The 24,101-nt window shown below is 50.9% G+C and overlaps 1 protein-coding gene across 3 annotated transcripts; it reads left to right on the forward strand.

Moving 5' to 3' along the window:
• The first annotated feature begins 1,837 nt into the window (after positions 1–1,837).
• arhgef40 (Rho guanine nucleotide exchange factor (GEF) 40) lies at positions 1,838–24,101 on the forward strand. Of its 3 annotated transcripts, none has more exons than XM_066723031.1 (26): positions 1,838–2,173; positions 7,297–7,494; positions 8,574–10,306; positions 10,487–10,800; positions 11,608–11,823; positions 11,941–12,055; positions 12,242–12,335; positions 12,532–12,621; positions 12,700–12,816; positions 12,936–13,034; positions 13,319–13,467; positions 15,271–15,409; positions 15,850–15,969; positions 16,346–16,552; positions 17,027–17,689; positions 18,272–18,639; positions 18,789–19,038; positions 19,348–19,437; positions 19,796–20,020; positions 21,342–21,515; positions 21,805–21,982; positions 22,107–22,223; positions 22,447–22,518; positions 22,688–22,818; positions 23,026–23,072; positions 23,500–24,101. In XM_066723031.1, the coding sequence occupies exons 1-25, from the start codon at positions 2,171–2,173 to the stop codon at positions 23,050–23,052; spliced, it is 5,889 nt and encodes a 1,962-aa protein (XP_066579128.1). In that variant the 5' UTR covers positions 1,838–2,170; the 3' UTR covers positions 23,053–23,072; positions 23,500–24,101. The 3 variants fall into 3 exon arrangements, with proteins under 3 accessions (XP_066579128.1, XP_066579130.1, XP_066579129.1); XM_066723033.1 differs by having other exon boundaries at positions 22,450–22,518; XM_066723032.1 differs by having other exon boundaries at positions 11,611–11,823.

A 24,101-nucleotide genomic window follows, 5' to 3' on the forward strand; every position in this document is an offset into this window, starting at 1 on the left:
ACAGTTACTCTAATCACATCCACTAATCACACACACAATCTGCCTGGTGTGTCGCTGCGCTGAGGCCATCAGGGCTGTCCCTGGGAATCCCCCCTCGCTTGGCCCCGCCTCCACAGATCTGTGTAATAGATCCCGGCGCTGTGGTGAAGAGGGGGGTCAGAGGGGGGTGGAGTAGGGGTGGCGGGGGTGTGTGTGTCTGTGCGCCGTGTTGTTCTAAGTTCTTTCGGGGGAATAATTAATTTCGGAAAAAGAAAAAGAGAAGGAAAAACGACACGCAGAGAGAAAGAGAGAGAGAGTGCGAGGGAGAAAGAAGTTAACAAAGACACAAGACATCCTGCAGGGCTGTAACACTGACTGAGAAAGAGAAACCAAAAGAGGGGGAGAGAGAGTGTGTCTGTGTTTGATACACATTGTTGGAATAACTTTGTATCAAACAAAACAACAACAAAAAAAGAAACAGGAAAATTAGGAAGCTGTCTCCACTTCCCTACAGTCCAGTTGAAATGAAAACCACAGGCGCTGCAGCAGGATGGATTACCTGCCAGCAGTAGGAGCTGCTCTGAAACTCCCCAGACTGTCCATTCGCTCATAAACTGCAGATAATTTACTTAAGCCCCTTTGACACTAGCCTCCTTCCTGGGTCGACCCTCCCCTGGGTCGGGTTTCGTGCTCTCACTGCTGTGCCAATAAGTGGGTTAGATTTGCAGGCCCTGCAGGAAGCCCCCGGTGCACAGAGCCCTTTGTCTGGCTCTGCCGGGTCAGTGGTGGCTGGCTGGCCCACCTCCAGAGACGGGTCGGTCTGGACCCGGTTGACCCTGGTCGGACCCTGGTTAGTGTGATAAATACTCTTGTTATTTCACCCCTGGGTTCAGTCACGAACCAGAGTGGAGTGGACGCTCAGAAAATGATTGCCCGGTTGGAAACGTTTGCACATTATAAAACTTTGCAGTGAGATTAGGTCTACACCAAATTATTATTTATTCTATTTTTAATGACGAACATGTCTGTCAATATCTGTAAAATAGTTAAATGTATATTTACTGTGTTTATTGTTCCTGGATGCACTGTACTTTGAGCACCAGACCTGTCTGTCAATGTCTTGGCAACGCTGATGTAACTAGTGATGCCAATAAAGCATTTTTGAATTCAATTAAATTATAAAACTTGTACACCATAGCTAATTTGTACTTCTTCTACTACCACTACTACTACTACTTTTAAATCTAAACGGGTTGGATAACTAAAATGTGTAGGTGTAGGTCAAAATGAAGGCATGGTCTCAAGACCTGTCCACTAGGACAATCCTGGGGACAAGCTGTAGATACCAACTTGTGTCTTGTTTTATGATTTTTGTTTGTTTGTTTTTGACCCGCATAATGTGCTAAAATGTCCTATGGTTTCCTTACACTATGAACCACAATTATACACTCTGTATATATGATTAACACAAATGGAAAGAAAGAAAGAAAGAAACGTCAGTAACGGAATGCACCCTGATGCGGATAATAGTTTGAACTGTAATAACCGCTCTATTGACGATGGCGCAGTCTGACTATTGCTCTATTTTGAAAGTTGGAGGAGAAAAAAAAGTTGGAAAAACTGAGTTGAATTTAACGGCGTTTCAGACGGGTACTGAGGATCTCTTGTTTTAGAAAGAGAGAGAGAGAGAGAGAGAGAGAGAGAGAGAGAGAGAGAGGGAGGGAGGAGGAGGAGGAGGGGGGGTGACATAATGAAAACCAAACTCTCAAAATATACACTGTCTAGAAGAACGTCGCCTCGGAGAGAGAGAGAGAGAGAGAGAGAGAGAGAGAGAGAGAGAGAGAGAGAGAGAGAACAGAAACAGCGAGCCACAGAGAAAAGCGGGGGATAAACGCGCAGAGAGAGAGAGAGAGAAAAAAAAACAGACAGAAAGGGGGGGTGGGGGGAGTTATAATACCTCTCTCTTTCTCTCTATGTTGCGCTTTTGGGGGATATAGGAACAGCCGCGATACACGCAAGAAGCGCAGGAGCGAGAGAGGACAGCAGAAAAGAGCAATACACCACAGAGACGGCGAGGAAGAGAAGAGGGGATACACAGCAAGAAAGGGGAATAAAGAAAAAGAAGAGTGAAAGAGGAACGACAGAGGAAGCCGGAGGAGGATGTAGCCGGACCGGCAGCGAGACTCGTCCGATGGTGAGAGCGGGAGGGACGGAGGGAAGGATGGAGCGATAGAGGAAGAGAGGATGCGGAGCGCAGCGCTTACAGCACATCACTTATGACAGTAAAACATGGGATTATCATGCTAATACTGTCTAAGTGTGTCTGTCATCTGCACATTGCATGAGATACCTATGAATCCGGTCTGTATTTGTCTCTATTTACATATCTGTGCAGCGCTATAGTGTCTAGTAGAAGTATAGTGCATTGCAATCCAGTGCAGTATAGTTCAGTAAAGTATTGCAGTATAACCAAACGTAACAACTATATATTATTAATATATGGAAGAATTGTGTGATTGTTTTTTTTTTTATCAAATCACAAGGGTGCCCCACTTTTCTGTATATTTCAAATATATGTGTTCATATAGTAAATACATTTTAGGCTGTAATCCTTATATTTATTTGGTAGGCTGACAATATAATGTGTTGTTAATTTATACAAGATATGCAGTCTGTATCAGTCGGTCGGTCAGTGTATGGCCCTTTAGGTTGGTGGGCTTGTGGCCCCTCAGTTGGGACTTGTAACAGCGCCCCCCAGTGCTCAGCCTGGGAGCCAGCATCGGAGCCAGAGCTCTGCTGTTTGCGCCATGGGACTTGCGAGCAGATGTGGAACGACAGTGCGAGTCCCAGAGGACTTGTGTGTGTAAGCGTGCGTCAACGTTCATGAAGTTAAAGTTTAACATCATCCTCATCACAATAAATCATTTAGCAGGCACTTTTATAATAGGCCAATTGTAAAGGGAGTGCAGAGTGTCGGACCAGCAGTGGGTGAATGGTCACAGTAACATGTGAGTTCTATGACTCCTGCTGCTGAGTCACCGACTGTACAACCAGAGAACTTGTCCAAGACAGAGAGAGAGAGAGAGGGAGAGGGGGAAGGATAGAGAGTGTGATAGGGAGAGGAGAGAGGGTGACAGTGAGAGCGGGAGAGGAAGAGAGAGAAACTTTCTCCGGGGGAGAGAGAGAGGGAGATGGCCACAGGGAAGGAGAGTTGAAAAGAGCAGGAGGGAGAAAGCTGGGAAAGTGAGAGAGAGAGACAAGGAGCCTTTCTCTCTTCTTCTGTCTCACGCTCACTCACTCTTTCATCTCTGGCATTAACTCTCTCTCTCGCGCTCTCTCTCTCTGGCAGGGCTGCAGTGTGTGTGTCGAAGCAGACAGGGTGGGGTGCCTGGCTGGGCTGCAGGGATAGAGGCCAGCATCTGTGGAGAGAGGAGGAGGAGGAGGAGGTGGGGGTGCAGGGGGGAGAGAGGGAGCCGTGGTTTGGGTGATGCTAAAGTTTCCGTGTCAAACAGAACAGGAGCTGGTGGTTGGGGAGGGAGGGGAGAGAGAGAGAGAGAGAGAGAGAGAGAGAGAGAGAGAGAGAGAGCAGGGGAAAATATGTGGAGGATGTTTGGAAACATGTTACACGACTGACGGAGACACGCTGAGGAGAGGGGGGTGTTGTGTCACGAATCGCTGCAACACTCGCAGCTGCGGCCCCGTCTGCTCCTTGATCAATTGATTCATTTATTCTTTTCCTAGATGTGCAATCAATTCAAAGGCCCCCTCCTGATTTATTTTTTGTTTCTTTAAGGGGGGGAGGGCTGTAAATTGTTGAGTCCATGCTCTAGACACGGGGGAGAGAGGAAGACGGTGTATGTGAGCCCACACGCATATACACAAATACATGCACAAACAAACGCACGCATGCACACATCCAGACACGTGTGCCACCAGCCCAACTGACCAAGTAACGTATCAACCTTGCAAAAAAGTGCACACAGGCCGGTATGATGTTGTGGCCACCCCAGTTTGCAGACGGCGAGGGATGTTGACAGAACTACTGATTCACTTTTACATAATTATATCACGATCCAGAGGGAGGCGCTGTTGTGTGGTGAGCAGAGGAATCTGGCCAGCTGTGTGCCCTACCCTTGGGGAATCCTGGTCAGACTGGAGCCAGCGCTGTGGGGACTGTAACACAGTCATCCCGCGAGATACACAAGAGTTGCTACAATCGTGCAACTTGGGCAGCATCATCACATCACAAGCAATGGAAATGTGACGCTATGTGTTACTCAGACACCATATTTTAAACACCTATGTTACACACAAGTAACAAATTAAAGATTAACAGATATAATGCACTATAAAATAGAAAAACGCTTAAAATGTTCAATTGAGATCAAGGACAATTCTGATCCGTAAGGACTATCGCCGCTCCCAGGCCGCCTGGAACTCATTGTCAAGGCTCTATAATGCGAATTCAAGCAGAAGCCAGGGGCGAATATGTCACTTCACAAGGGCCAAACAGAGTGGACTGACTGGTCAAGGGCCCCAACTTCCTCTCTAGACACCCAAGCTGCACATGACTGTGTTTGGAGAGAGACTTCAGAACTTTCCAGATTGTTCTGGGATCCTTTCTGAATTCATTGTTCAAATTAAACTAAATGAGAAGAAGGTTGTCCCAGTGAGCATATTGCTGGTTTAATTTAATTTTTATTAAGGCTTTAGGGAAATAATCTCTTGCCAGGTCCCTGCTGGAATGGACTTCTGTAAACACTGAGTACAAACACGTGGCTGCAAGACACAAAATTGTGTTAATGAGAAAACCATGTTACTCGAATTGGCGTATCTCGAGGGATTACTGTATAGTGTAGTATAGTATAGTATAGTATAGTAAAGGGGCCCAGACTGGAGACAGTGCTGTGTGGACTATCATATTGTATAGCATAGTATAGTATAGTTTAGAGCCCAGATGGGAGGCAATGCTGTGTGGACTATAGTATAGTATAGTATAGGGTTTAGCAACTCCAGGTCATGTTGCTGAAGCTGTATGACTGACTGACTGACTGACTGAGAGAGAGGGAGAGAGAGAGACAGAGACAGAGAGAGAGCACTGACTGACAGACTGATATGCCCATCAAATTCAAAACAAAACAAAACAGAAAACGACAGTGACAGCGATTCGAGAATATTTATGAAGATGAAAATAACCGGTAAATTTCAAGAAACGCTCAGATATTTCGCGTAATAAAAATATCTCAGCAGCAGCAGTCAGACCGGCTCCCTCGACTCCTGTGCGGTGGGCAGCCGTGTGCCGGTGCTGCTGGAACGGGAACTGGAAAAGGGCTGGGAAAATAAGCAGGACTTGTTGTAATTTATATATATATTTATATAAAGACAGATTCATGACAGGGTTTTTTCCAAGCTTCTTTTTTTTTTCTCTTCAGCGTGGCGGTGCCGTGGAAAAGCCAGGCTGGGGCTAAAAGGCTGTGGATAGGAGAGAGGGGGGAGAGAGAGAGAGAGAGGACAAGGAAGAGAGGGGGGAGAGGAAAAAGGGAGAGTTTTGGATGAGAGGGAGAGAGAGGGATTCGAGTAACATTTGACTTGAGCCGGGTTGTACTGAACCGTATGAAACCGGATTGAACTGAAATGAATGTCATTGAGACAGCTGTGGATGAGCCAGACTGAGTTTACTCTATTGCACAGTCTGTTTGTATTAACACCCCTGAGCCTGCCCCTGTCCCTCTCTCTCTCTCTATCTCTGTCTCTCTCTCAGTGGGAGAGTACTGAAATGGTCTCGGTATGTTTGTGTTAACCTCTCTTTCTCTCGGTTTCCCTCAGACAATCCCCACCTAGCCCCCTCCCCTCTCTCCGTCTCTTTCTCTCTCTGTCTCTCTCTCTGTGTCTGTCTCCCTATCTTTCTGGATTTTATTGGCACGATGAGAGTCATTGTTTTGCCAATGCAATTAAAAATACATTGGATTACAGATAACACCACTCTCTCTCTCTCAGTAGTGCGTAAACCTCAGAATGTATCTCTCTCTCTCTCTCTTTTTTGTGTCGCAACAGCACATCTGGTTCGTTTCAGTACCCTCTCCCTCTCTCGTTCTCGCGTTTTTCCTCTTCCCCCTCGGTCTCCCCCACTCTCTCTCTCTCTCTCTCTCTCTCTCTCTCTCTCTCTCTCTCACTCTCTCTCTCCTTTCCCCCAAAGCTTTTGTCTGTACTCTCCTGCCTCCACAAAACATCTGGAAAGACTCTCCTTCTACCCAGCTGTTTCTTGCTTGCTTGCTTGCTTTCTTCCTTTCTTTTACTTCGTGAGAAAAGAAACCATGGCGGCCCCAGGGTGACGGCCCCTGTACACTGTGCAGGAGGAGCCCATGCAGTCCTGGAGATCTCGGCCAGCATCTCAGACCAGGACAGAGGAGACGGAGAGAGGGAGAGAGAGAGACAGAATCACTTAGTGAGGACTGCTGTGTCATCATACAGGGGTTCGCCTCTGTACCATAATCGTTTATTTACTCTAAAGCGCTCTGTGGCTACCTTCACCAATTAAAAATGAATTGATTGATTGATTGATTAATTGATGAGAGGCAGAGAGAGACAGAGCAAGAGAAAGTAAGAAACAGTGTGAGTAAGAGGACAGGAGACACAGAGAGGGAGACAAAGAGGGAGAGAGAGAAGCAGGGAGAAGATAACAGAACCTTTCAGTGATGAACCAGAAGGAAAAAGTCTCTCTCTCTACAGTTCTCTTCAGTCCCCCCCGTTCTCTCTCTCTCTATCTCCCTCTCTCTGGCCGGGACTCAGTCTAGTTTGCTGGCTATCTTGAACAGCTCTCTCTGTGTTTTTATGAATGCTTATTTCCTGTAATCACATTCAGATGATTTTGAAGGGAGGGGGTAGAAGAGGGGAGGTTAGAGGGAGCGAGAGAAGGAGTGTGAGGGTGAGTGAGTGAGCGTGTGAGTGAGAGTGCAACAGTGGGAGTGTGAGAGAGAAGGGCGGGGCGGGGGTTAGCGGGTGCAGTGTAACAGTTTTGACCAGTGTTGCCAGAGTTGTCATGACAACAGACCAGCAGGAATACTGTATTAACACCCCTCCCCCCGCTCCGCCTCCCATCCCACAGAAATCGAAGCCTATGGTCCAGTAATAGGGAGCCGCAGCACTGGATACGCTCAATTACCCTGTTTACATTGAATTACACTGAGCATTTGATTTGTTTTGGGGGGGGTAGTGATAGTCACACCGAAAACTGTACAGTTTCAGTTCTAATGTCCTACCTCTCTCGCTCCCTCTGTCTCTCTCTCCCTCCGCCTGTCTCCCTCTCCTGTCCCTCAGGGCTCCGAGGCGGTGGAGGACTGCGTGCAGGGGGCGCTGTCCTCCCTGTACCCCCCGTTCGAGGCCACGGCGCCCCCCCTGCTGGGCCAGGTGTTCTCGGTGCTGGAGGGCACCTACCGGCATGACGCCCTGCGCTACCTACTGGACTATTTCATCCCCGCCAAGCACCTGCTCCACCGGCTGCAGCAACAGGCCTGTGTGAGTGTTTGGGGGGTGGGGGGCTGGGGTGGAGTGGGGAGAGTTTAGTGGGCATGCTCAGTAGAGAAGGAGAGAGAGAGAGAGAGAGAGAGAGAGAGAGAGAGAGAGAGAGAAACAGAGATTTACCAACATATTATTACAATTATTCAAGTTTCTGTTTATCATTTGTTAATGCTTTGGAAATACATGATATATGGCATGGCAATAAAGCACCTTTAATTGAATTTATTGAGCGAGAGTGTGAGGAAGAAGGGCAGATATAGAGCACAATAAACACACGCCAATACATCAAGGGAGAGAGAGCGAGAGAGAGAGAGTCAGAGAGGAGCTAGCAGTGTTGCTGTGTGTTGCTGGGGGAGGAAAGCTGGTCCTTCAGAGAGGAGTGAGTCATAGTGGTAATGGTTTCCATATGTGCCTTCCCAGACCAGAGAGAGAGAGAGAGAGAGAGAGAGAGAGAGAGCGGGAGGGAGGAAGTGAGGGAAGGAAACACAGAGAGCGAGAGAGAGAGAGAGAGAGGGTGAGAAAGAGGGAGAGGGAGGGGAGAGAAACAAAGAGAAAGACAGGGGAGAGAATGAGAGGGCAGTGGAGGGAAAGAGAGAGGGGAGTGTGGTGAGAGAGAGAGAGGAAATAAGAGAGGGAAGAAGAATAACAGACTTTCCGGCAGAATGACAGCATACTGCAGAGCACTAATACTGCACTGAAGGACAGATAGGAAGAGAGAGAAGATGAGAGAGAGTTACTATAGTCACACTAACTAAATGCCCCTCTCTCTCACCTCCCCCTGTCCCCCTTCCCTACCCAATCCTCCCATCCCAATCCTTATCCATGGCCCCATCTCCCCCTCTTTCTCCCCTATCCTCTCCCCTTCTCTTCCCCTCTCCTCCACTTACACAACCCCATTCCCTCATCTAATCCCGATCTCATCCCAATTTCTATTATCCTCTCCATTATCCTTCCCCTCTCCTTCTCTCCCCACCCATCCTTTTCCCGTTCTCTCCCTCCTCCTGCTCTTCTACCCCATATTCAACCCCAATCCCCTCTCCTCCACCTGGTCATCCCTCCTCTCCTGTCCGTTCCAGTCCCAGTATGTGGGCTGCCTGTTTGTCCACGCCGGCTGGCCGCTGTGCCTGGGCGAGAAGGTGGTGGTGCAGCTGTCCACGCTGGACTGGCACTTGCTGGGGCCGCGTGACTTCTACCTGCAGGTGGTGCCCTTCTCTGCCCGTTGCCCCCGCCTCGCCCTCAAGTGCCTGTCCGCGGGGGGGCGCACTGTTCAAGAGATCCTCATCCCAGAGTCCCAGCACACCCACGTGTTCACCCCTGAGTGGCTGAACGGCATCAACAAGGAGAGAGGAGGAGGAGGAGGAGAGAGGAGGCTGGAGATGTGCTTGGTCACCACTGGTGAGGGATTGGTCCGACTCCCCTGGCGGGACATCGTGTACCCCAGGTTCGTGCTCGAGCCGGGATGTCCCGCGGACGGGGGGTCTCCCCGGAGTTCCCCTGTGTTCCAGGGGGAAGATGATCCCAAAGGATTTCGCCCTGCTCCTGGAGACTGGGACCCAGAAGTCCACACCCTGCCACAGACCGCCAGGGAACTGGAGGATGGACATGGGAATGTGGAGGAGGATGAGGATGAGGATAAAGAGGGCTACTGGACCCCCCCAAGCCCAGGCAAGGACCCCTGGCCTCTGGAGAAGGAGCTGGAGGAGGCAGGAGGGGAGTATGTGGAGCTTCTGGACTTCAGGAGTATCCCAGACCACAGAGCAGAATTAGAGGGGCAGGATATGAAGCAGAGGTATCTGGAGATGCACGGGATCAGCAAGACCAAGACCGTCCCCCTGCTGAAGAAGGGGAAGCTGGCCAAGGGCAAGAGGGGCAAGGCCTGGCTGCATTGCAGGAGTGACTCTAAGAGAACCTCCTCCTCCTCTTCCTCCTCCTCCTCCTTTTCACCCTCATCCTTTTCTACCTCCTCGTCCACCTCTTCTGCCATCTCTTCTTCCTCCTCTTCCTCCTCCTGCTCCAGGAAGGGGAAAGGAAAGGGGGTGGAGGATTTGAGGCTGTCCGGGGAAGAATTCCTATCCCGGCCCATCCCGAATGTCATTGACCTTCCCAGGAATTCAGATCCAGATCGCTACATTCGGGTCCTGGCCCAGGAGAGGCCCGTGGGACTGTCGCCTTGGGCACCTGTGGGTGTCCCTGAAGGGGAGGTGGAGACTGGGTCAGAGAGGGCAGCCCAGGAAAGAGCCAGAGACAGGAAGGGGAAGTCAGGGGGTGGGTGCCAAATCGGCAACCAGTCAGCGAGCCGGGGTTGGGACCAGGAGACCAATGGCGAGGCAGGAATAGCCTGCAAGGACCAATCAGAGGATCTCAGTGGACAGGCCCCTAACCAGTCCTCCGACTCCAGAAAGGGATCCAACGGGGAGCTCAGCCAAAGAGAACGGGATCCTGAGAGCCAATTGGTTGTCCACACTGGATCCCCACAGCCACCACTGGCCCGGGAAGGGGATCCCCCCCCGAGATCGTTAGGGAGCCAGGATGATGTCACCGCAGATGACTCGGCCCACTCCCCCTGCCCCGATCACTCGACGCAGACTGCCCCGCTCCGGCCCTGCCCAAAGCCAGGAGACCGGCCTTGCCCTGCGGCGCCTGGGTCTAACCCCAAGCAGAACCCAGGTCAGACGAGCGTGAGTCAGTGTGAATCTGGGCTGAACCGGGGACAGGAGGACCCAGGGGCGGGGCATGCTGGGAAGAGGGAGGACAAAGCCACCCCCCCCAGAGCCAAGGATGTGAGGGCAGCTGGAGTGAGAGCAAACAGGTACAGTACAATGTGTCCCACTCACTTCCTCCAACAGAGTCAGCTAGAGGCATAAACTGGTATGGCAACTCATATAAGTGATGGACTGATTGTTTATAATGACTGATTGAGGGACTGACTGACTGATTTACTACCCGACTGGATGTGTATGAGGGCTGATCTCTATTCTTCGTTGAGCAGGAGGAGGAGGAAGGCGAGAGGTGGGAAAGGGAAAGCCAAGCCGGTGGTGCAGCAGCCAGGGAGGGCTGCTCAGAGGGAGCAGGTGGTCAAGGAGAAATCCTCCCCCCACCTTATCCCTGAGTCCGAGATGCCACCCTTCTCCTCCTCCGTGTGCGCCCCGCAGCAAGGGCTCGAAGGTCATGCCCCCGACACCACAGCAGCCTCTCTCTCTGTTGGCCAATCAGAGCAGGCCTGGACTCACGCAGATGGCGGTCAAGGGTCGCAGCCAGCCAATGAGGGGGCCCAGCAGGCGGGACTGGACAGGACAAGTACAGGTAATGTAATGCCATGATTCAGGGGAAGGGACACGGACATTTATTCTTTTCCCCTGCAGATCTGCTTCCCGTCTCTGTAAATAGTAAATAGAATAGAGTGACATCAGTCCATGCCCTACAAGCCCTACAAGTGAGTCCAAAACACAATCATGAAGGTGTTCTGGAAAAGCTCCTCTGGTTTGATGTGGTCGATGCCTTTCATGATTTTGAAGACTTGGATCAAGTCCCCACGTAGTCTCCTCTGTTCCAGGGTGAAAAGGTTCAGTTCCTCAGTCTCTCAGTAGGACTTTCCCTTCAGACCTGGAATAAGTCTGGTTGCTCTCCTCTGAACTGCCTCTAGAGCAGCGATATCTTTCTTGAAGTGTGGAGCCCAGAACTGCATACAGTATCCGGATGAGCTCTAACTAGTGCATTGTACAGTCTGAACATTACTGCCCTTGTTCTCAATTCTACACTTTTGACAATATACCCTAGCATTCTGTTTGCCTTTTCCATTGCTTCCCCACATTGTTTGCACCTGTCCATATTGAAATTCATCGGCCAGGTGTCGGCCCACACCTGAATGTTATCTAAGTCCCTTTGAATAGCCTGTGCTGCCGAGATTGTATCTGCTGAGCCATTTATTTTTGTATCATCTGCAAATTTGACAAGTTTGCTAACTATCCCAGAGTCCAGATCAAAACCCCAGACATGTTGAGGCTACAAGCTGTCTGTATTTCTCAATAGGCAATGTCATTGTTGGCCCATAATGTACAGGGGAGAGGATGTGTGAAACGCCTCCCTTAATCACGATTCTCTTACCTGAAGCAGGGCAGGATGGGCAGGCCAGGACTGCAGACCAATCTGAAACCCCGCCCATCCAAGCCGACAGCCAATCGCAGGTGGTGTGTGCTGACCACGCCCCCGAGGAAGCGGAGCCAGCCGGGCTTCCTGACCAGTCATCGGCTTCCTCCTGTCAGACTCCTCTGCTCCTGCGCGACCTGAACCCTGCGCTGCTCCAATCCGGGCTGCTGACTCTCCCAGGTGGGCGGAGCTTTGGGGTTTCTTCTTTCTCTTCCAGTTTGAGTCATGCAACACTGCCTTGTCATTAATGACCCCTGTAACACTTTCTCCCTCTCTCTCTCTATCTCTTTGGCGCAGGCACTATGGACAAGGCAGGGCGGGCCGTTGTTGTCATGGAAATGCGGAGTCCTAACTGCAGCTACCGTGACGACGAGATCGCCCAAACCTTGGCCTGTCTCTATGGCCTCACGAGGTGACTAGGGGCAGGAGTCAGGCCTTACTGACTGAGGGTCTCTCTCTATCTAACTCTCACCTTTCATCTCTCTGTCTGTCCCTCTATCCCTCCCTTCTACTCGCTCTCTCTCTCTGATCCCCATCTCTCCCACTCTCTGTCTCTCCCTCTAACGGTCTCTCTTTCCCCATCTCCCTCTCTCCGCAGCTGCCCAGCCCGTCAGCAAGGACTGGCCATGATAGTGGACTGTCGTCAGGCCTCCCCCTTAACGCTTCCCCTGGGGGCTCTGACGGCTTATCAGGTAATACTGCCGGGGACACCCAAGGGCTCTGAGGGAACGAGTGAAGGAGGGTTAGAGGTAGTGGAAGGGGTTGGGTGGGAGTGAGTTGTAGAGGTGAGATGGGAGATGCAGAGGTGGGATATTTCTTGGGGGTTGGGGCAGAATCTGGGGGTCAGGGCAGGTCAGAGCGTGGGTAACTGTGTTTTGTTTGTGGCAGGAGAGGGTGCCCGGCGGCCTGGGCTCTGTGCTGTTCCTGGTGGCGTCAGACTCGGAGGAGAGCGCGGTCCCCGGCATCCCTGGCACAGAGGTAACACAGCAGACAGTCAGTCAGTCTGTGTGTCCGTCTGTCAGTGAACCTGTATTCAGGGCTGTCTCTTTCTGGCAGGCCCAGCTGGTTAGAGGCATCCGGTCTCTGCAGAGCCACGTCGACTCGGAGCAGCTACCAGTCAACCTGGGGGGCACCTGTGCCCACAGCCACGCGGTCTGGCTCTCCTACAGACTGGTGAGAGGGGACAGGGTTGGTGGGGGGTTTTGGTTGTATCGTATTGACACCATCTCAAGTGTGTTTTTTCCCTGTGAATTACGGCTCTCGCTCTATCTCTATCCCTCTGCTCGTTCCAGAGGCTGGAATCCTTCAGCCAGTGCTGTGAGAGCGCCCTCTGCCTGCTGGGGGAGACACTGCATGCCCTGGAGACAGAGCCCCTGCCAGCCAACAACCAGGTGAGTACCAGCCTGCCAGGCCCCTCCAATACCCTTAACACATTTCCCTTGCCCCTCCTGTCCTTGTTGCATTTATACCTGAGAGATTCCCACAACAGCACAGAGCCACCGTGCAAGAGAAAGGGCAAGTTCGATAGAAAGATACCACTAGGACTCAGTGAAATGAGAGAGAGAGGCAGGAAAAAGGAATTAACATTGGAATAACCCCCCCCACCTCTCCATATATGCGGTTATTTCTGCCACCCCCCCTCCTAATATCTCTCTTCCTCTTTCTCTCTCTCCAGGCTGTGCCGGGTAGCATGCAGAGTCACCAGCAGCTCATGGCGAGTGTTCTGGCAGACGAACGGCTAACCCTGGTGCAGAGGGAGGGTGGGGCCATGTTGGCACGCCTCCGCAAAGAGGTGGAGCTTCCCCAGCTGTCCCCTGACTGCAGGTATCCCCGGCAAGGTCGCCAAGTAGACAGACAGACTGAGTGTGTCTGTTGGGCAGGGCGTCAGTCAGTCAGTCAGCTTTAAATTTGTTTATCATCAGAGCACACTCTGAGGTTTGGACTGGTAGCAGCAATCGGAATGAGTTGGCAGAGAGAGAGAAAGAGAGAGGGAAGCTGTAGGCAGGCTGTGTGAATAGATGCAGTCTATTTGCACAGTCAGACATTCCTGCAATTGTGCAGCGGGAGAGAGAGACAGAAAGAGGGAGACAAAGGGGAGAGAGAGAGACAGAAAGAGAAAGAGAGCGAAAGAGAGCTAGAAACTGTGGGGGCTGTCTGTCTGACTGCAGCTGTTTCTGAAAGTGCAGACGCTGCACAGCACTGGGCTGAATCACTCTGTCCCTCATTGTCCTCACCCTTCCCTCTCTGTCTCTCTCTCTTGCTGTGTGTCCTGTCCTATTGTTGTGTGTGCAGGACACGAGACAGTGAAAGAGAGAGAGGGAAATATATAATTCCTCAGTAATAAACACACACACGACAGGACAGGAGACAGAGAGGGAGATGAGATGACAGCGAATCCTTCAGTAATAAACACACAACAGAGAGAGACAGTGGCGGCAGTCCAGTCAGTGTGTTGAAGTTGGTGTCTCAGTTGACACATCTCCCTCTCTCTCTCTCTCTCTCTCTCTCTCTCTCTCTCTCTGTGCCTCTATTCTCAAGAGGGGGGTGGGCCCGTACTTCCTCCAGCAGGGACGGGGTGGGGGTGGGGAGCGGCACTTTCACAGAGCTGCACTCATTCAAGCACACACCCACTTCCCCCCTGTGTGTCTCTCTCTCTCTCTCTCTCTCTCTCCATCCCTCCTTGTTTTGTGTTTTCACACCAATCAAATCCTGGAATTTCCTGTTTAGGGGAAAAAATTAGCTGAACAAAATGTAATGACGCACAACTGACACACTGACCAACTGACACAGTGGCTGACGCAGTGGCATACGCATTGCTTGACTGACACACTGACTGACACACTGAATGACTGAATGACACACTGACTGACTGACCGACTGACACACTGACTGACTGACTGACTGCCTGAATGACACACTGACTGACTGACATACTGACTGACTGACTGACTGACTGACTGACTGACACACTGACTGACTGATACACTGACTGCCTGAATGACACACTGACTGACTGACATACTGACTGACTGACTGGCTGACACACTGGCTGACTGACTGACTGACACACTGACTGACACACTAACTGATGCACTGACTGACTGACTGACTGATACACTGACTGAATGACTGATGCACTGACTGACTGACTGACACACTGATTGCCTGACTGACTGACTGACACACTGATTGCCTGACTGACTGATTGACTGACACACTGATTGACTGACTGACTGACACAATGACAGACTGACTGACTGACTGACACACTGATTGACTGACTGATTGACTGACTGACACACTGATTGACTGACTGACTGACTGACACAATGACTGACTGACTGACACACTGAATGACTGACTGACTGACTGACACCATGACTGACTGACTGACAGACACACTGACTGACACACTAATTGACGCACTGATTGACTGACTGACTGACACAATGACTGACTGACTGACTGACAATGAATGACTGACTGACTGACTGACACAATGACTGACTGACTGACTGACACACTGACTGACTGACTGACACACTGACATACTGACTGACACACTGACACACTGACTGACTGACTGACATGCTGACAAGCTTCCTGTCTTTCTCCCTCCTTCCATAGGGCAGCCCTGGCTGTGACCTCTGAACTTTATGAAAGTGTGGACGACTCTCTTCACCTATTGGTCCGCGTGTCCAACCAGAGGGGCCGTGACTTGGAAGCACTTAGCCGGCTGGCCACTCTAGAGGAGAAACTGGACAAGGTGTGACTTCCTGTCTCCATCAGATAACGGAGGTGGTGTGATAGAGAGACACATACAGAGAGAGAGAGAGAGAGAGAGAGAGAGAGAGAGAGAGAGAGAGAGAGAGAGAGACAGGGAGGGTTTCTCGTAAGGAGACTGCTGTGTCATCATTTAATTAACAATGACAATTGTTACAAATTGGGGGGTGAAGAAGAATAATGAATGGCTGATTCCAACCTTTTTTTATTTTATTTTATTTCATAGGGAGAATCAGAGGCTAAAATCTGTTCAAAGTTGCTGTACCGAAGGGCCTTGATCACCCTCTAGTGGGCAGATGTGGAAATACATGCGACTGACATTTCTCACAATAATAATCTGTCTCTCTCTCTCTCTCTCTCTCTCTCTCTCTCTCTCTCTCTCTCTCTGTATTAACCCCTCTCCCTCGCTCTATGTGTTGGCAGTGTGAGTGCTGGCTGGGGGAGGCTGAGCAGTTGGTCCGTGGGTTCAGGGATCTGGGCGACTGTCTGGAGCTCCTGTCCCACAAGAGCCAGGAGTTCAAACTCTTCAGCCAGACAACCATGGTAAGCCCGCCCAGAGTCTGTTGTAATGTTGTGTGTTATAGTGTGTGTGTTGTACATGTGTGTTTGTGTCCCTGTATTGTGTTACAGTGCGTGTGTAGTGCATGTGTACTTGTGTCCGTGTTCTGTGTTACAGTGCGTGCCTGCTTGTGCCTGTGTTGCATGTCATGGCCTATGTTTCTCATATATTTCATACATGTGTCTACATTGTGCATTAAAATATACCTATGGTGCATGCAATTTTTTTCACACTTTTAAACACATGTACGGTGTGTTCTGTGCGGCGTGCTGCACACTCTGCACGTCTGGCACAGGTCCGGTCTGCTGTACCAACACTTCTAATGTACGACACAATGTTGCGTTGTTGTCGCCGTGGCAGGAGCGCTGCAGGGAGGCCTGCGAGATGCTGTCTGAGCTGGAGGGCAGTGGGGCCGGCGCAGGGGCTCCAGGGAGCCCGGGGGGGGTGGCACGAGCAGAGGGACGTGGCCCTGCCCTGAGGGAGCGACTGCGCAGCCTCACTGACACGCTGGAGGTCTGTGGTACCCAACTGGACAAGAGGCTGAGACTGCAGTCCACTCTGAGTGAGGTCAGAGTCTGCATGTATGTGTGCGTGTGTGTGTGTGTGTGTGTGTGCGTGTGTGTGTGTGTGTGTGTGCGTGTGTGTGTGTGTGTGTGTGTGTGCCTGTTACTGCCCTCTCTGTCTCAGTAATCTTGTAAGTCTGTTTCTGAGTATGTCTGTTTCAATCTCTGTGTGTAAATTGTCTACATGTGTGTCTGTGTGTGTCTGAGTGTCTGCGTGTCTATGTCTGTGGGCGTCTGGGTTTATGTGCATGTATGTGTGTGTGTGTATGTGTGTCTGTGTATGTGTCTGAGTGTGTGTATGTCTATGTCTGTGTATCTGTCTCTGGGTTTCTGTCTCTGTGTGGCTGTCTGTATTTGTGTGTCTGTGTGCTTCAGCCTGTATCTAGGATAACCTCTGTCTCAATATGCATTTACCCATCTCTCCCTCTCTCTCTGTCTCAGTATATCTGTATTAACCCTCTCCCCTGCCCCCCTGCAGGCCTCTCAGTGGTGTGAGGAGGTGCAGAGTCGCCTCTCTCAGGCCCCCCCGGCCCTCTGCCTCTCCCCCTCGGGCTGTGGCCACGCCCTCTCCGTCCTCCAGCACTGCTGCGGCGACCTCCCGGAGATCCCCGCCTCCCGTTTCCGTGATGCCCGCGCCCTGGCCCTGGAGCTGGGCGGAGAGGGAGGAGTCAGGGAAGTGGAGGGAGGGTCCCTGTTCGAGCGCTGGGCGTCGGTGCGAGCGCGCTACGACCAGACCCTGTCCGCCCTGAGGGAGCGCCTCCTCCTGGCGCAGCACTGCCAGCGCGCCAAGCTCAGCTCCACCCCCTCGCAGAGCATGAGCGACCTGTCCGCGGACTGGACCACCTCCCTCGCCAACAGGGGCCGGGACTCGGAGACGGGGGGCTCGGAGACAGGCGGGGGGGGAGGTGTGGGGACGGTCCTGCAAAGCTGGGGGTCCCTGGCCTCCCTCCTCCTGCTGCCCACCCCCAACAGCAGCAGCGCCACGCTGCGGGTAGAGGAGCTGGCGGAGAGAGGGAAGGGGAGGATGGGAGGCGGAGGAGCGGCAAAAGACCCCAACAGTCCCCCCGCCACCAGCGCCCAGTCTAATAGCAGCCCGCCTTCTCGCTTCCTACAGGCTCTGCTGCACCCCTCCAAGAAAACAGTGAGTCGCTCGTTTTTCTGTGATTTTTGTTGTTGCTTTTGCTGTTGTTGTTGTTGTTGTTGTTGTTGTTGCTGTTGTTGTTTTTTGAGTTTCTAGACGTTCCAGAAGTGTCCAAGAGTTCTATAACATTCCAGAACCATTAAAAAAACTAAAATAAACAAAAACACTTCTAAACATTACAGTTCTAGATTTTCAAGTAAAGATCCAAGTGTGTGGGAAGGGGCTGGGGATTTTCTGAACATAGGAATACTCATACGTAAGATCATGCTAGAGAACAGGCAGTCAGCATTGCATGCATTCCAGAAGGTTCAAGTTCCGCTGGTCCACACGCAAATATTGAGCCTGTACAGCGAAAAAAAAAATCTTAAATTGGTCAAAGGCACTATATCAGATTGATTGAGTGATTGACAAAAAAAATTTATTGAGTGACCAAGCCTTAGACCTTATAGTAATTGGGGGGCAATTAAGTATGACATACAGCGTACGTCCTCCGTAAAGAGGTGGAGGAAGGGGAGCAAAGAGGTACAGAGAAATTCTGCTAATAAACAACAATAATAATTATTATTGTTATTTGCCCCACAGCCCCCAGACCCTCCGGCCTCAGTGAAGCCGGTTCGCAAAAGGAACCCCAGCTTTGACCTCTCCGCCCTGCTGGCTCCTCGCCGGGCCTCCAAGGACCCGGGTGCGAGGGTGGGGCCCGAGGGGGCAGTAGCCCGGGGGTCCCCCTTATCCTGGCTGGGGCGTCGAGCGGCCGACACGCCCCCCTTCATTACCACCCCCCCCAGCACCCCCGCTGTCCTGGGACAGGCAGGAGGGGGAGGGGTTCTGATCAGGGGTCTGGAGGTCAGCAGCAGGGAGGTGGTGGACCAGACAGGGTCGCCACGGCAACACGTCCTGCTGGGGAGGAGCGACAGGGAGACAGCTGCACTGGACAGACATGTCGCGTACAGGTGACACACTGTACACAGGTAACACACTGAGGAGGAGAAAGGGCACTGAATGTGTCTGTACTAAAACCTCTTCTCTCTCTCTCTCTCTCTCTCTCTCCCTCTCTCTCGCTCTCTCTCTCTCTCTCTCTCTCTGTCTCTTCCTCCCTCAGTAAGGCGTTCCAGCTGTGGTCCGGGTTGCTGAGTTCGGAGCGGGAGTACGTGGGCATGCTGCGGGGGGTGCAGGAGGGGTACATGACTCTGATGGATGCCCCTGACCTGCCCCTCCACCTCCGGGGCAAAAAGTCGGCCCTCTTCAGCAACTGGGAGGAGTTGACCGCCTTCCACTCGCAGTACCTCCTCCCTGCCATAGAGGGCACTGGTACCCAGCCCCAGCGCCTGGCTGAGTGCTTCCTCAAATATGTGAGTCTGGTTCTTGGTTTTTCTTGCTTCCTAGCTGGTAAGGTCAACATTTATCTGCGTCCATCTCTTTCCCTCTCTGTCTCTCTTTTGATGTCTCACACACACAAATTCTCTTGCCTCGTCTCCCCTTTCAATCTCACTCTTACAAAATCTTGTCCTTTCAATTGTCTCTCTTTCTCCCTCTGTCTTACGCCCTCTCTCTCCCTTGTTCTCTGTCCTCCTCTCATACACTCTCACCCCTGTCCCTTTCTCTCTGTCCCCCCTCTCATAAACTCTCTTTCTCCCTCTCCGTCTCTCCCCCTCTCTCAGAAGGAGCAATTCCTGCTGTACTCTCTGTACATGAAGGCCCAGCCAGACCTGGACTGTCCGCTGGTCAGCCAGGCGTCAGAGTATCTGAAGGTAGGAGTCAGAATCGGACCCAGGACCATCACTGCTCCTGGCTGCCCTCTTTTTTAACATCCAAAACTTAATTTCATACAGATATGGCAATTTATTAGCCTTATACTTAAATAATATTGAGATTATTAGACTTTTTACATAACACTTATCTTAATTGTAATGCAGAATTTAGTTCTATTATTCAATATAATGCTTTCTAAACAACATAAATATAACCACTATAAACAAAGATGAAGGTAGGAATGATCTAATTAAAACTTCTCAATTGATTATTTTCTCTCTCCCCCTCCCTCTCTATCATCTCTCTTCACTTCCCCCTTTCCCTCACTCCCTCTCTCTCTCTTCACCTGCCTCTCAGCTCAGGCAGCAGGCGCTGGGGTGCCCGCCGCCCCCTGCTCCCCTGCCCAGCTGTCTCCAGGCCCCACTGGATCAACTGAAGCGGTACTGCGAGCTCCTGGAGCAGCTGGTGGCACTGGGCCCCCCCCATGCCCCGCTCACTGCAGCCCCCACCCTCGCCGTGCTCACCCGCGCTCAGCGCCACGGCCACGACCTGCGCGCCAGCACCCACATCACCGGCTGCCCGGTAAGAGGAGTCTGTCGGTTATAGGTTGGCACAAGGTTGGCGGGTCGTCCCAGCTTTGGTTTGCTGGCGCGAGGTTGAAGATTTATTTGTTGGCAACATCTTTGTGGCTTTGGTTCAGAGTTTGCGCAAGTCTGGGGCCGGTTGCATAAGCATAGACTAAGTCTTTGTCTTAGCATAATTATAAGTCATACTAACGATAGACACTTTCTTACTTTCGATAGTCTTTCTTATTATGCAACTGACTAACTGGCATTAGACTAGTCTGGCAAATTAAAACTAGTCTAATGGTTTAGAATAGTCTAATAGTTTTATGCAACCAGCCCTTGATCATAGGTTGTTGGGACAGGTGGAGAAGTGGATGTTTTGGGGTTGGGCTGGTTCTTGCTTTGTGGTATGGTTGGTCTTTGGGTGAGGAAGGAGATTGTGAGAGAGGAGAGGACTGGGCCAGTGGAGCGCTATGGAGAGGTACAGTGTAGATATATTGAGCAACTGCTTTTCTGTCTATCCAGTCTTTACTAGTTGAATGAATCTACAAACCCACAGTCTAGTATTCTGTCTGAACTTGTTGCTGGAGGTGGGGCAGCATTCAAGCTGTCAGGGAGCGGATTGGCTGCAGCTGAAACAGTGCAGCACTTTGACTGGCTGGGTTTGAGTGGCTTTTGGATGCTGCTGAAGTTAAAACTGTGGAGCAATTGCAGAAAAGCTGGTATATGCACACATTGATTTATTTCAATTTGTTCTATTGAATTTACAGCTGGGCGTTTCACTGTTCCGATCTGGAAGCGGTTTGGCTGTTGGCACACAATCGTTTTTCTAATTGTTTCTTTATTATTTTATTTTCTCTGACATGTGACTATCCCCCTTAGCTGCCTCACCCCCCCACAGATAGAATCACACGCTGCATTTTCTACTTGGCCAGAGCACATTTTACTATCATCAGGACTGTAAGAATGTATTTCTTACAGTTAGTTTACTAATTTATGCTTCTGTTTGTATCAGTTTGTGACTACTGTCAGCTCGCCCTGGGCAAGAGGGTTGTTTGCAAATAAATAAATGAATCAACAAATAAATAAATAGTCTTGCATCACTCTTGTTCCTCAGTGCAGATAATCAGATGGTCCCTGATGCCCCCCCCGCAATACAGCATTAGAAAACATCATCCCTTCACCTCCCAGGCCTCTTTCTAAGTTCAATGAATAAAAAACCTCCCTGTAGATAGATCGATAGATAGATCATGAATCAGTGAATTACGTAGTTTGAAATGACGTGAATGCTGTCAGTTACAGCTGTGTATTGACATCTGTGCTGTGCTGTGTTGCAGGTGGACCTTTCCCAGCAGGGGGAGCTGCTGAGGCAGGAGCAGCTGGAGGTGTGGGGGGGCAGGAAGAGGCGGGGCCTGCGCCAGGTGTTCCTGTACCACCAGCTGCTGCTCTTCACCAAGAGGAAGACGCCCCAGCCCGGCCACCACGTGTTCGCCTACAAAAACGCCATCAAGGTCAGCAGATACGCCAACGACAGTCACGCCGACAACACGCTGAGGTTACACATGCCAACACAAAACAGAGACAATATGCAAAGCAATACACATGCTCACAGAAACATGGGCAGACAGACACATAGATGCTGTGCCAACTCACATTATATTGCACACTTGATTAAATTTTCTTTCAATTTCAATTCAATGCAATGCAAGCTTTATTGGCATGACAGTATTGCCAAAGCATGTGATATAATTGATAATATCAACAGGAAAATATAGATTTGTATCTCTCCTTCTCTCCCAGACAGCAGAGCTGGGTCTGTCTCAGACTGAGGCGGGCGGGGGGCCCTGTTTCTCAGTGTGGGTGCGGGGCGGGGGGCAGCGGGACACCCTGACTTTGCAGGCCCCCAGCGAGGAGAGCCGGGCAGCCTGGACACTGCATCTGGCCTTGATCCTGGGGGGCCACGCCCTCACCAACGATGGTCAGTCTGGAGTGTCCTTCCGTTGTGTGTGTGTGTGTGTGTGTATGTCTGTACAGTGTGTGTGTGTGTGTGTGTCAATATCTGCATTTACCTCCCTCTCTCTCTCTCTCCCTCCCTCTCTCAGAGATGTGTCTGAAGGAGTCTCTGTGTATGGGCGTCTCCAGTCAGCTCCTCCTAGACCTGCAGAGGGGGGCCGGCGGCCACAGCGACCGCGACCTCAACTACATCCTGCTTCGGGGAGGTACGACCGAGCTGCTGGGTGCACGTCTCCCGTCTGTCCACCAGAGGGGGCACACACCCACACACATCCAGCTGCAGCAGCAGTTTATCACAGCAGCTGTGCGGGAGATGCAGATTCGATAACTCTCTCTCTCTCTCTCTCTCTCTCTCTCTCTCACTCACTGGGTCTCCTGTTCTAACTGTGCATGTGCTTATTACTGAGGGATCTCTGCTCTCTCTATCAGCAGGGTCCCGTACTGATGCCCCCCCGCTGAGACCCCTGTCCCTGGACCTGCACTGCCCTGGGGAGGATGACTGTGAGTCCGCCTGTCTCTCCATCTGTGTGGATACACTGTCTGTCTGCCTCTCTGTGTGTCCCTGAGTGTTTCTGCCCATTTGCCCCTGTGTCTTAAACTCCACAGTAACAATATCTCTCTCTCTCTCTCCCTCCCTCCCTCTCTCCTTTCTGTCTGTCTGTCCGTCCAGTCCTGGGCAGCTCGGACTCCTCCTCCACAGGGAGTGGTCTGAGCCAGAAGGACCTGGAGTCGCCGGGCTCACGGAAGGTCACGTCAAAATGGCCGGGCCAGAGCTCCGCCCCCTTCGGCCCGGGGTCAGAGGTCAGTGGAGCTGTAATCACATGGGAGTGGGCTCCCAGGTTTACTACAGGGATGCAGATAATGATTAAATGATGATGATGGAAAAGAAATATTGTTTCAGACAATGCCACTGATATTATTATTGTGATTAATAAAGAATGATAAGAATAATGACGATGATGATGATGATGATGATAATAAAGATAGTTATATTGTCTTCTTCTGCAGAGTTTCTCGCCCTCCACTGCTGTCTGACCATCATCTCATTTTCTGCGGTACGTCTCTTCAATACTCGACCCCGGTCTATCTCCTAGTCTTTCCTCTCCTCCCTCACCGTATCTCCCATCTCATTTTGGCCTGGCATATCATTCTGAGATCCAGTCAAGCCCCATACAAACTCTTTCTCTCTGTCTTCTCACTTCTCTCTCTCTCACTCTCTCCTCCCCTCCCCTGTCTGTTTCGCTCTCTTTCCTTATGTCTCCCGTCCTCTTGTTGTGTGTTTGTATTACTGGGGGAATTCCCTGTTATCTCCTCTCTCTCTCTCTCTCTCTCTCTCTCTCTCTCTCCCCCCTCTCTTTCTCCTCTCTCTCTCTCTCTCTCTCTCTCTCTCTCTCTCTCTCTGTGTGTGGCAGTTGTGTAGTTAGTGGGGCTGAGTCCGATCTATATTAATCTCCCCCCACCTCTCTCTCTCTCCCTGTGAAGAAACTGGAAGCTGAGATCTGTCTCTGGAGGAAGGAACCTGCTATGACCTTTTATTGTGCCTGTTCTCCCTCTGGACACAATGGGCCGGGCCAGGAAAGGGTCTCTGCAAGAGCAAAGAGGATGAGAGAGAGAGGAAGAGAGAGAGAACAGTGTAACTCTCAGTAATGAACGCACGGCGGTGGAGCAGGGAGACACAGTGAGAGAGCACAGGTGTCATTAATCAGGGTATTAATCTCTCTACTCTTTGCCAACGGAAAACCCAGCGCTTCTTTCATATCCAGGTGCGCAGGACTTAATGAGGCACAACTGCAGGCTTCACCCCCACTCCAAAGAGGGTCTTTGAATATTATGGTCTTTAAGTTTTCTGGTATTGTATTATAGTGATAATGACGCTGATATTAATATCGTTATTGCGATTGATCATGATATGAATGATTAAAAATGAATAATCAAATTTGTCATAAGGGGTTTTAAACAATTGTGCCTGTATGTACATTGCTCTATATCTGCCGGCGTTATACATACTCTGTACACAGACGTTACTGAATGAATGTTGAGTACAATCAGAATATTCTATGCAAATATAAGTATTTAAGATTCTT

This window comes from Amia ocellicauda, chromosome 14, assembly GCF_036373705.1.
Source record: "Amia ocellicauda isolate fAmiCal2 chromosome 14, fAmiCal2.hap1, whole genome shotgun sequence".
Lineage (NCBI taxonomy): Eukaryota > Metazoa > Chordata > Actinopteri > Amiiformes > Amiidae > Amia > Amia ocellicauda.

What these genes read in the sequence shown, in the direction of transcription:
- arhgef40 (XM_066723031.1), top strand. An exon ending in TGCACCCCTCCAAGAAAACA is followed by an intron (nt 17,690 to 18,271) that starts GTGAGTCGCTCG and finishes TTTGCCCCACAG; the next exon opens with CCCCCAGACCCTCCGGCCTC. An exon ending in CTGAGTGCTTCCTCAAATAT is followed by an intron (nt 19,039 to 19,347) that starts GTGAGTCTGGTT and finishes CCCCTCTCTCAG; the next exon opens with AAGGAGCAATTCCTGCTGTA.